The sequence below is a fragment of the Ailuropoda melanoleuca genome, chromosome X (genome assembly GCF_002007445.2).
Source record: "Ailuropoda melanoleuca isolate Jingjing chromosome X, ASM200744v2, whole genome shotgun sequence".
Taxonomy (NCBI): Eukaryota; Metazoa; Chordata; class Mammalia; order Carnivora; family Ursidae; genus Ailuropoda; species Ailuropoda melanoleuca.
In genome coordinates this window covers 27,620,242-27,633,414 of record NC_048238.1, presented here as the reverse complement: position 1 = coordinate 27,633,414, position 13,173 = coordinate 27,620,242, and the positions used below count along the sequence as shown (strand labels likewise).

The following is a 13,173-nucleotide window of genomic DNA, read 5'->3' as shown; positions in this document are numbered from 1 at the left end:
TCCTAGTTCATTGCTTTGTCCACACCAGCATGCTGAAACCCAGCATACTTTATAACCTCTATTTATATTGTCAGTGTAATATATAGTAATATAAACATGTCTAATTTCACTTAAAAAACAATGATTTCATTGAACTTCTTTGTATTAAAAACAAAAAGAATTGAACAAAAAAACAGAAATGAGAGAGGAAGGGAGAAAGGAAATTATGAAAAGAAAAAAGATAAAAGGAAAAACATGCAGTCGTCCAAAGTGTTGTATTTTTGCTTTTAATTCATCTCCCTCATATATTTTTGTAGTACAATCCTTTTTTCTCCTATTTCAGCTGCTACTTCTGAACTCATTTAACCATGACGTAGAGAAATATTCCAAGTTATGTATAACAAATTGAACCACGAATATATCTTAACCAATCAATATATTTTCTTTCCAATTCTGAGAAGTATGACCCTGAGATTAATCTCATCAATTCAAAAGCCAATGTACTGGGTAACGTCCTTTTATTAGCTCCACAAATTTGGGAAGTTACCACATTTTCACATTCTCATCCTCAAAGCATCAAAGATAAACCAGCACCTTACCTAGCTATTAAAAGAATCCAGCCAATACAATGTCACTCTTCTGAGTCAATTTGCTTTATTTCTTTAATTTAATTTCTTATATTTTTTTGGAGTTTGCTCTTATGAATTTAAAACAACTGACTGATTGAATCTATAAACTATGTGATTATCTTCATTCTAGATAGGTCTTTTTAATATGCATATTTTTCTTTACAAGTTTTCTTTCCTTTCCAGATATTTGGATTTGAAATAACTCTTCATATCATATCAGTAGTGTGTCTTTTCTGTATTACAGGATGTTACTGGTCCTTGAAACTTTATTCCTTTTGGTTTTCATGAATTATTTTATTTTTTTATACCAACATTGTAATGATAAATTTTCAAAGCTGCAGAATGGAAAGAGGAGACTGGTTGATTTGAGGCATTTTTAAACCAATCTGTAGCACTCAGATTATTTATTTGCAATTTAGATATTAATGTAATTTGAATGTAGTGGCCATTTATCACAATTATTGAGATTACATGGTCCACATTAACAAATGTTTACTTTGCTGTCTGTGTAAACACAGTCATTATTATGTTAGTGTATCTATGCACGTTAGAAGTAGTTAACTAAAAGTAAGGTTACAATTTAAAAATTATAAAGTGTATATGAGTAATTTGAATGCTCCCAATTTACAATGAATCAATTTGTAATTGATTTTGCCTTTTTCAGTCTGTTATTGTTTGTTAACTTGTTATATAAGTCACCTTTAATGCTAAGACTTTAACAAAGCCTTAAATTTCGTTAATCCTAAATCATACAGCAAAGCACAATTAATAGCTGTTAAGCAAATTGAAACATTAAAAAAATCAAGGAAAACAAAGTGTTGTCTTTCTCAGTTTCTCTGTCTCTTCTTTCTTTTGTGTCCGTTTATCTGTACGTTTATTAAACTTTCCTATGTTTTACTTGATTTGTATTTTGTATGACTGCACAGTCATGTTAAAGCTGTTAAGATGAAAAGGTAAGTAAAGTAAATTGTGCAAAACCTATGCTTGGTTTATACTCTTCCCTACAATATTATAATCTTTGTTTGATTATTTTCTGTGTATTCTAAAACCTATCTTGTGTGCATTGTCTAACATTGTGTGATTTAATTGTGATTCTAGTTCTTCTGTGGTCATATGTTTTATTTGAAATCAATAGAAGTAATTTATATAATAAGATAATTTATCCACATTGCTTTCATTTTCTTTAAATAATTTATCGTAATTCTGAATTTAAAAAGCAGGCATTATATACTTTATATGTTTTAAATTTTGGTGACTCATGAGTGAGCTATTAAATTATGGAAGCTTGCATATTATGCACTTCTTTGATAAACTTTTATAATAATTCTAAATCACAAAGACAACAAAGACCAAGAAATGATACATAAAAATAATTGGTCAGAGAAGTGCCTCTGTATCAGGATTGTTATGACTAATGGTAAACCAGTGAGCTCTTAAAGAAGCATTTAAATTTTCCCAACTTCTTGTATCTGAACAAAGAGTATTAATCACATGAATTTCAAATGGCTGGTCTGATCGGGCCAATAGTATAGCCAAAATCATTGGGTTGAGTACTTATGGTTATTTTGGTTACAAAACTGGTCACTGGTTAATTCAATTAATATATTGGATGTTCTAAAACTAGTAGTTGGTATAGTAAGTACCTTTTCTACACAAAAAAAGGAGTTATATTTGCTATGGAAAATAGAGTACCTAAGATATATTCTGAACTTCAGGAATTAAAAAATCTGATGAGACAAAGAATAAACCATCAAAAGTGAAATAACATTATATTCAAATATGTGAGAGATACTGAAGTACAGTGTAGGGTACTGTACACGTTAAATGAGGAATAGAGACTTACTGATAGAACATGTGGAACACATTCTCATAAGTTTTCTTATCCCCTGAAGGCTTCTGGAAAATTCCTCTCAGAGAACATATCTGAATGCAAGCAAATGAGATGGACATTATAAGAATTGTCTAGATCCACTAAAATTTACTAACTAAAACATCAGCATCTTGACTCTCATTAGTAAGATATTACTCTTGTGATATATTTCAAACTAGTAAGGAGCTATTTGTTCTTTTCAAAGTCTTAGTTTTAATAATTACTACTGACCTGTACTGTCTAAAAAGGTAGCCACGAACCACATACGGCTATTGAGCATTTGAAATGTAGCTCCTCCAAATTGGAAGAAGTTGGAAGTGTGAAATACATAGTGGTTTTTGAAGTCTTAATATGAGAAAGTGAATGTAAAATATCTTCTTAATTTTATATCAATTATAGGCCTATATGATATTTTGGGAAATTAGATAAATAAAATATATTATAATTAATTTCATTCATTTCTTTTTACTTTTTAGTATCTAGAACATTTAAAATTACATATATGACTTGCACTGTATTTCTATTTAGCTGCATTGCTATGTACAAACACCCTTTGAATTCAGAAGAGAGAATTTACTGTAAGTTGATAAAATTTTAAAGTGTTCATGTGGAAAGTGTCTTATTTCTAATATATACCCTAATACATCATCAACCTGCCTCTGCTTGTATATTTTCAGCAATGGGAAGCTCACTACTTTAAAATTAGTGCTTTTTAAAAGAAAAAAAAAACATTTATGGCCCTAATTAGTTGTTCCTGTATTAAGCTAAAATTCAGGCTCCAGGTAATTTCTACCCATTGATTCAAGTTACTCACTTTGGAACCACACAGAATAATTCAAATCCCTAATCTGTATAATGGGCTTTTTAACAAATGCAGGGTAATCTTTGATCAGGAAATCCGGACCCTATGTATTATCCTAATAAAATCTAAGTTTGCATTATCTTGCTTGATTAATTAGTAAATCATTTTGTAGTAGTATTTCCTAAAAGCTATTTGTATCTGCTTCTATTGTTTTTGTACTTTGTGGTATCATTGTTACTATCATTTGGCCAATCAGGTCTTCTCGATTTTATACAACAGAAATTGGGTTATTTAAAATTCTAGACTATTGAAGAGCTCTTTGAAATGTTTGTTCTACTACCCCATGATTAGTCATTCATTTACTTAGTTTGTCAGGCAATATTCATTTATGACTGCCTGCTATGTACCAGGAATGACTCCAGGTTTAACAAGACCAACAAATCCCTTATCTCAATGGGGTGTTCATGGAACTCATCCATCTCATTGCATGTTTTTTGCATGATTTTTGTGTCTCCAAACAATTCCTGATGAAAATACTGCACAGAGCAGAAAAATACAGAGCCTTTTGGCATCCTTTTTGAAACTACCCTCTGCATTGATACAGATTAATTAAGCAACAAGTTTTGTTGTTCACAATGATACAGTGTTACCAAACTGAGTCTCAGTTTCTCCATGCTCACCACTGGAATTTAATGATTTTGTCAGTTACCTTCGTAAAATGGAAATGCTCTGTCAACAAGTATTCATCTATCATAAACTATATGTTTTCGAAAGAAGATCTTTTAATGGAGTCAATGGATGGGTACGATTTTGAGAGGAGACAATAATAGTCAATACTTGCCGAGTATTTATCATATGTCATGTGGATAGATAGAATTTGGGAAGAAAATAATAACCCATATTGATTGAGCATTTATTGTATCTCAGACAACATTCTAACTATATTTGATCCTCATAACAGCCCTATGAGGTATATATCCTTCTTATCTTCATTTTACAAATAAAGAAACTGGAGCTCAAGGAGGACACGTAACTTGTCCAAGGTCCCCCAGCTACTAAGTGGTGGAGCCCAGATGCAATCTTGGCATTCTCATACAGGAGCTTAGGCTTTTCACCAGAACATTAAAAAAAAACGTTCTAAGGACTAAGAAGCGGGGTAGTACCCAGAGTTCACCAATATCCTTATAAGAACGATTGATATTAAGAGGACTTAAATAAGGCTAGAAAGCTCCTTGGGGCAATATTAGGGGAAGCCTTGACTATCATGCTGGAATTTAGACTTCATTCTACTTGTATTTCTTGAATAGAGAAATACCTTAATGAAAGCCATGTTTTTGGAACATATTGACCTGATCACAGTGCACAGGATGGATATGGTCATGTGAGAAGGAGATCATACCCCCGTAAGGAGGTTATTGCCTTAACTCCTGTGTAAGGACTAGAAGAGATGATATCTCTGGGAATAGAAAGCAAGTAGATCATGGTGAATGAATTCTCAATGATTTGATTTAATTAGATATTAGAGTGAAGTGTTGAAAAATAATTTGACTCGCGTCTTAAGCCTGGATGACTGAGAAAAAAGGTCTTCTATTTATAGAACTAGGGAGGTTGGTATTGCAACCAGCTTGAGGGGAAAGATAGTAAGCTTGTTTCTAGACATGTGAGAAATCAGCTGGCTATTGGAGAGTCTATATTGAATTCAAAATTCAGCTAAAGATGAATATCTGGGAGATACTGTGAAAGTTATAGTTAAATTTGGGAAGATAATACAATGCATTAGGCAAGGAGTATCGAGAAAGATGCATGGAGGCCCAAGTTCTGAGCCTTTGAAACTACTCTCTGTATTTGATTATGGGGAGAGAGGGTGAGCTAGAGAGGGAGCATGTGTAAAAGTAAAATAGATAAATCTGCCTGCAAATGGACCCATGTTATTTTGATACCCAAGCACTCAGTAGAAGTTATTTTAAAGATACCTATCATTGTATTTTCACATAATTATGTAGAACAATGCAGTTTGTCTAATTAAATATTAGCAAACATGAACAATTCAATAACACAAAATAGTATCAAATTAATATTGTTTAGTTATGATTCAAAAAGTTCATCTTTTTGCCTTTATAATACTTTGATCAATATGTTTTGAAAGTGTAGAAATATGTTTATAATACAGCAGTGGAAACATCCCTTAAGCATATTTACAATAATACCATTCTGTACTGGTTCTAGAACCAACTATGACATTTCAAGTTGCAAGTGTTAATTAGGATTTAAAAATAATACTGAAAATAAGTCACTTTTTAAAAAGAGCCCATAAATCCTTTCTGGTGTGTGTAAGTGCCTAACAGATAAATGTTTATTTGTGTTGTGCGTGCGAGTCACGTTCTTGTGAATAGCATTTTATTCACTTCTTCATGAGTAGATACTTGGTTTTTCCTTGAACAACTTATCTTTATTGTCCTCTAGGAGATGCCATTTAATAAAGAAAGAGTAAGACTGACTGGGAATGTGATGGGGAACAGTAGGTGGGGACCAGTCTTGATGCATGCTGTCATCCTGGCATAAGACACAGGGGGTCATTACTGATTTGGTTTTCCAAATGGGCAAATGTTTAGCTCTGTAAGAAAATCAAGATTTCTATATGTCATCTATGAGTTTTCAGAAGCTATCAGGTATAAAGTATTTTTTAGTGTTTTAATGCAAAGAAATTGAATACAGGGTAAAGATCAATAGCATATTTATTTTATTAACTGTTCGAACTTTGATAATTAAATCTTGCCTATTCTTTTGAATATATATTTGATTTCTAATATATTTTTTAATCATCACTCCTCTTCAAGTGGTTTCTTCAGGAAAAAGGGGTTTTAAAGTTTTTTGAGACTATGGTCATTATGAATTTCAAAATCAAAGAAACTGTGATGTTTGTAAGGTTGGAAAACATATATTCAGATTTTTTATGTGAAATATTCTGGGTTCATTCATTTGAATTTTTTTGTGCTACCAAAGAAAGTATTCCTAAGGCAAGCTCATGGCTTTGTTTGTCTTATGAGAACGTGCCTGTCAAATTTTCCATGCTAAAAATGTCATTTAAGATATTGGAGTGGATTTCCACGTAGTTTTTCTGAGGGTAAGGAGACAATTTTGCTTTTCTACCTGAGGTTCCTGTTACTTGATGAATGAGGCAATTTCTGATAAGACATATTTATATGAATGGTATTTATATAAGAATATTTTAAGTAATATCAAATTCAACTTTAGAATATTAACGATTATCTTAATCAAATATATGGAAATGGACTTTTGTTGAAAAAAGAGAATGACGAATTGCATTATCTTGCATGTATGTTCAGCTCTGATGATGTTAAGTGTTTGTCTTTATTTGCATCCTCAGGTACTTTCCCAGTTGTATTTCAAAGCTTTCATAAAATATAATATGGAAACGTAATGCATGTCATTATTTTAGCAACAGGAGGTTGAACAAATGTAATTTTTTTCGGTTTATGTTTCTAATAAAAAGTAATTTTGATTTAAATTAGCACTATCTTTTTTTTTAGGCCTCCATTCCTTTGAAGGAATTGGAGCAGTTTAACTCAGATATACAAAAATTGCTTGAACCACTGGAGGCTGAAATTCAGCAGGGGGTGAATCTGAAAGAGGAAGACTTCAATAAAGATATGGTAAATTGGTTGTGATAAAAGTGTGAATGAACTAGGAGTAGAAATGAAATAAATATTTGGGAAGAAATTAGATAACTCAAGTCTCCAACTAAATTCTCAGTGCATACCTAGCACATTTTGTGATTCTAATGATTTATTACAAATGCAAAGTATTCTTGTTGAACGTTTATTATGACTGCCAACTTACTGTGGTATGGTCACATAGGAGCACTTGCATTTCCTAATAAGTAGTTCCGCAGTTTTGCTTTGACCTGTGCTATTTTCAAACTCAGAGGACAAAATGTAATGGGAGGGAAAGAGTTAAATTAGAAAATAAACTGGAAATTTAATAAGACACTCATCCATCAAGGATGGGTGATGATTTGTGTCAGTCATGATTTGGGTACTATAACGTTTATTTCAGAGAAGGGTTATTAGGCACAATATAAAAATTATGTATCAAAGTTTACCACAAAGTGGTTTTCACAAAAAGGTGATTAAATAGTACAGTAGATGTCTAAAATGTGTATACATTCATGCTGCTTATTTCATGGGAGTAAAGAAATATAACCATGTGGGCTGTTCCCAAACTCATAACATTCTCCTTCAACCCTGATTAATTTTGAAATGTCTCTTACATTTCTCTCTGGCTTGAATATTTCTGCATCACACCTCTTTTCACTGACTTTCTTCTCCTTCCACGTCCTTGTCACAATTGCCTTGTCCCTCTTCCACAGCCATCACCAATATGGCATTCTTAACCTCTACATAGATCATGCTTGAGATTTCTCAGACATGTATCAATATTAGGAACTTCTCAGACAATGCTTTAAAATGACATTAAAAGGCAATATATGAATTTTAGATAGCAGGCATGTGAAGCAATAGGAAAACTATTTTCCACCAATCTTAATTCACAATGGTATCAATTCTGACTTCCTAGAGCTGCCTGAATCAATCAGTACTCCCCGGGTATGGAGTTTGGTAGCCTTGCCAACTCAGCTCAGCGAAAGAAAGCCACGGAGAGGCTTTCCAAGAAGCTGAGGTTCAGCTACCACTCCTTCATGTCAAAGAAGAAACCAGAGGTCACTGAAGTGAAAAAGAGTACTGTTTACCCCTTGGGCTGTTCACCAACTCTGCCCTATGGCTAGCCCCTTACCTGCTGTGGGGGAAGAAGTGAAGCAGGGTTTTTTGTTGCTGTTTATTTTTTTGTCCTCAGCCCCAGCAAAGGAAAGACTAAAGGGGAAAGACTTTAAAATAAGTAAGGTCTTTCACAGATTAAAAACATGTCTGTGTTATATTATTTTTTTTACACTAGTAATTGACAAATCTCAGATAAAAATGTCATTCTGGAAAAATAAATAATTCTTCAGTTGTGTATAGCAGTTTAAATATGCACTGCAGATTTAGATAGGTAGCATTTGAGGACTATGAATGATTATACACAAATACACATGTGACTTTTAAAAAATCGTCTAATATTTGTTATTCTTAGCTCATCAGAGTACCTTGAGCACCACTACAGGGTGAACCTCCTCAAAAGAACGTTTTCATATACTGAGTTGAAAGAAAGATAGAAAACTAGAAGTGAAAAATCACATGATTACATATGCTACCATATTAGACTGGCACTTATTCAAATAGTTTTCTTTCAAAATAAATGGAAATATTACTCTTGGAGTTTAAAAAACTAAATGCATACTGAAAAAAATTTTCAAGGAATTTTCCTAATCTATATTTTAATACTTACTGGATTACATTTATTTAAAAACAACATGCATATATGACATATTTTTAGAGATTAATTGCAATATTTGGCAGCCATTGAACACATCATTTTTTTACTAATGCCCTAATATTTGTCCTAAATTTGGACATACAGGTTACTTAACATAAATTTTTAAAAATTGGTGTGCATTTAAAATCTGCTCACTTAGGAGTGAGTGTGTTAAAACGTTAAGAATCGTTGCCATCTGACACACATCTACATCCATATTTCTACATGAGTTAGTTAACATCATAGATGACATGTTTAGTTAACTTCTCCAAACTTTAATTTCTGGAAATCTACCACAAATCAAAGCCAGAAGAATGCTTCACACCAATTGATGCCTTGTCTGAAATGACGAAGTACCTTTCAACCCTATCTTCCTACATATGCCCCGCATCAGGTGTATCCTTTCATGCTGGTTGGCATCCTTCCTAGATGCTGCTTTTCAAAGCTCAGGTAAACCATATAAAAGCAAAACTATGAGCACAGTATCTTAGAATAAATTTCCTGGAAAGTCTTAAATTGGATTTTTTGTGTGTGTTTAAATAACATGTTTTATTATCTCTTGTTAACGATGTACAGCTTTTTAAAAACCAAAATGAAGACTGTACTTGTTGTTTTTAATCAGAGTGAAGACAATGAGGGTACTGTAAAAGAATTGTTACAAAGAGGAGACAACTTACAACAAAGAATCACAGATGAGAGAAAGCGAGAGGAAATAAAGATAAAACAACAGCTGTTACAGACAAAACATAATGCTCTCAAGGTATTAGAGCTAAAATTATAATATACCTTGCCTGTGGTTTTTTTTTTCATGTGTAGGGTAAACTATATTGTGCATAAATAAAATCTGCTTAAGAATCTTAGTCACCAGAAAATACATTTTTTTTCTCCTGTTCAGTGTGTGCGCTTTATTTAACATATTTGAGTGGTGTCTTTGATTTTGAAAGATGTGTTGCTTTAAAAAATTGGGATTTTTTTTTTGGATGAGACAAATTTTTCTGAGTAGTGCTTGGAAAATATTACAATGCATTATTCATAGTGTTTATACATTTAATTTTCTAATAGTTTATTTTTACATTATTTTTACATTTGTCTTAAAAGATCTGCTTAACAGCCAGAAAAACCAGTTTATATTTTGTGGGTTCTCTGCTGCCTATATTTTATTGATTTTATCTAAAGTAAGTCCAGTTTTTTTGTAACCTAATATTTGTTTAATAAGGCCTGCGATTCTACTTAATTTTTTTCAATTAACTTCATTTTACCTTTAAGAGAGTCACTCTTTGCAACTAACTAAGCATCTACAGAGTCTAATTTCATTTATGTAGGAATCCTCAAAAATAATGTCCTTGAAGAAGAACTGGCACTCTCATATTAACCAGCAATAGTGTATAGCCTCAAGCACCCATGTGACTCATCTGGATGTGTGCAGGAAGGACAGAATAGTGTTGGTTTTTTTATAATAATATTTAGGAAGTTCTTGACATGACACTGGATTTGTGAAGAATTTTGTGAAATAACCATTTATTTTTTAAATGTGCTTTTCAATATTCCCTATTGGCATGCATGGCTGATTTTCTAATACTGTTAATTGCCAAGCTTTTCATTGTAAATCACTCTTGTAGAGCTGTGTAGCTATGTGGGTAGATCCACCTAGTAGGTGGATGAAGTCTGCTCTCTCTATGCAAATAAGAGTATAAAACCTTTCCCCGTATAGTCAGACAACCAAATAAACACTGCTGAGAATGTAATTACACAATAATGTGCCTGCAAGGAATCCACAAGGAAAGTCTAATTCGCCAGCAGGTGTTCTGAAGGTAACTGCTGATAAATATAGTAAATAGAAAAGGACTCTTCCTTGAGGAGTTCAAGAGCAAGCCATAATGTGCTCAGAAAATCAGAAAGCTGTGTAATTCACACACTTCCAACTGTGACCAGGCTTTCTGAATCATCTATAGTGGTCATATGATGATATGTGTCCTACTGAACAGCAGTGTTTAATGGTTATCTGGCATATCTCTAAAGAAATCTATATAATGTCTCTAAATATCTTTACACATTATGTATCACCTTGTGCTTAGGGAATGAAAGGAGTTTGAGATTTTATGACCACAAGCCCTTTCTCTTGGCAAAGATGTGGGTTGTATCACGAATAAGACATGGCTCAGCGCTCATTCACATGGCTTTATCCTGGTACCTTTGAAAAAAGCAGCATTCCATCTGGCTCATCCCAGGCATTTATTACCTCCACAGGAGGTTTAGAAATTCAACTAAAAATGTAAACTGCAGTAAATTTTACATCCTCAATTTTGAACAAAATGGAGAATGAAATGAAATTTAGATCATTCTTGCAAATAAATGTTAAAAGCAATTATGAAAATCTACTCCACTTGCCAAACTAATCTACACCACCAAATTCAGTAACTATATTAACCTGCCAAGTGGCTCCAGTTCTAGTCCTTATGAAATATTTCAAAGAAGGTCAGAACTTTTCCAAAGCAATGAATATTTCAGCAGTTCTTTGATATTCATTATTTTCTTTTGCTCCAGATAAATCTGTACATGAAACCCTAATTACTGTTCTGAAGAAATGAAAGCTGTATTCTGAGCTCTTACATTCCCTTGTGTTATCATAAAATGGCATTACAACAAATTCTATTGATCGGGGAAGACATTGGGTGTGCTTGTAAGGAGCAAGATGATTAATTTCCCTCCTTTGTTGATTTATTAAGCAGTTGCCCTTATTTATCTCATCACGTTGATTGCAAAACGTGCACTTCCCTTTCTTTTTAAACTAATTCATCATTTTGCATTTGGAACACGATTTGATATAATAAGAAAAAGTTGGCCATGGAAGCCTGAAAAGAAAGAGCATTTTTATAATAGTTGTCATTTTCATGTACACTCACAGATATATATCTTTCACACTTCTACATATATAGCTCAAGACAATTTATATGATAACTAAGATGATTTTATGTTTCTAATCACAAAATATTCACGGCCTATGAAAATTTTTACAGGGACTGCTAAAACTATGAATGTACTTGCTTGGCTATGTAAACCTAAAATTTTGTTGATGAACCCAGGGCTGAAGATACAAAATTTTAGAATTTGTATCTATTTTAAAAGTCAAGTACAAACTCATTAAATTTGTGCAAGTGTCTGGTTAATACAGGTGTCTTCATATACTAAACTATTTCACATAGACTACATGATAATTTAGTTGACTCGTAGTCAAATATGACAAGATTTCTGAACAAATTTGAACATGCCAGGAGAAAATACTTTAAGTGGGTTGTCCAGTTTCCTTAGCTTTGTGTGAATAGATCCTGCCACAAAAATACCCAATTTCATAATCTATTTGTATATTTAGCATTTAAGTGTGAATTTAAGTGAAGCTGTACAAGAAGATGAGGGGTTCGTTATTTGTAAATAACTACAGCCAGAGGTGTACTATACATATATATTGATATTTTAATAATATCTGCACCATGAACAGGATTTGAGGTCTCAAAGAAGAAAAAAGGCTCTAGAAATTTCTCACCAGTGGTATCAGTACAAGAGGCAGGCTGATGATCTCCTGAAATGCTTGGATGACATTGAAAAAAAATTAGCCAGCCTACCTGAACCCAAAGATGAAAGGAAAATAAAGGTAATGTTGTTTTAGAATGTCAATACTAGATTTTATTGCTACAGTTTAATTTCTTTACCTTAACATGTGTGGATCGTATTTAAAATTGTTGATGTTGTTGTTTCCTCTTTTAGTGTTCTCTCTGATTTGCTGCATTTCCTTGTATTATGTTTTCTTTTGGTAAATGTATTGTATTAAGTGTTTTTTTTTCAATTGATGTAATGTGGAATGAATAAAATGTTTTATTTCTAGACAATGTAAAATGAATTAAGAAATGTCATATGTTTTCTGGTAAAATTGTAATTGACTTTGTGTATCTTTGTTCCAGATGAACAAATGACTTATCGCTATATGGACGACTTCTTTCTCATGTTAGCACATTCATTTCATCAAAGCATCTTCACACATCAGTGTCAAATCTCTATAGATTGATTTGCATATTGTCCGAAGATGTTTTTTTTCTGTTATTATTTTACACTTTTTATTTTGCTTCATTCTCTGTTGAGTTCCTCAAAACTTTAAAAAGAAAATAAATAAACACTTACCCTCTAAATTATATTCTATGTGGATGATCCCTGAGGAATAATGCATAATCACTCAAATTTCGGTCAGCCCCCAAAACACCACAGAAATTGAAAAGAAAGAAAAATGTTAGATGAATTTAAATATTTCCTCAATTAGAATATCTAAAGCTGAGCATTCAAAGGATAACTGAAATAACATTTGGATTCTTGGGTGAAGATGACAGTGATGGCTTCCGTATTTGTAAATTACGGAACGTGACAATAAAATGACAACAGCCTTTGAAATTTCTGAGAGAAGTATGTGCTGCTTG

At 32.5% G+C, this 13,173-nt stretch overlaps 1 protein-coding gene across 9 annotated transcripts in view; it reads left to right on the top strand.

Moving 5' to 3' along the window:
- The window catches only part of DMD (dystrophin), a 2,070,581-nt gene that overhangs the window by 867,369 nt on the left and 1,190,039 nt on the right, over positions 1-13,173 (top strand). For 8 of the 9 annotated variants that reach the window (XM_034649821.1, XM_034649815.1, XM_034649816.1 and 5 more), the window contains 3 exons: positions 6,832-6,954; positions 9,333-9,470; positions 12,207-12,359. In XM_034649821.1, the coding sequence (XP_034505712.1) occupies positions 6,832-6,954; positions 9,333-9,470; positions 12,207-12,359 (414 nt within the window). The remainder of the gene's footprint in view (positions 1-6,831; positions 6,955-9,332; positions 9,471-12,206; positions 12,360-13,173) is intronic. The other variant, XM_034649817.1, reaches the window with a different exon arrangement.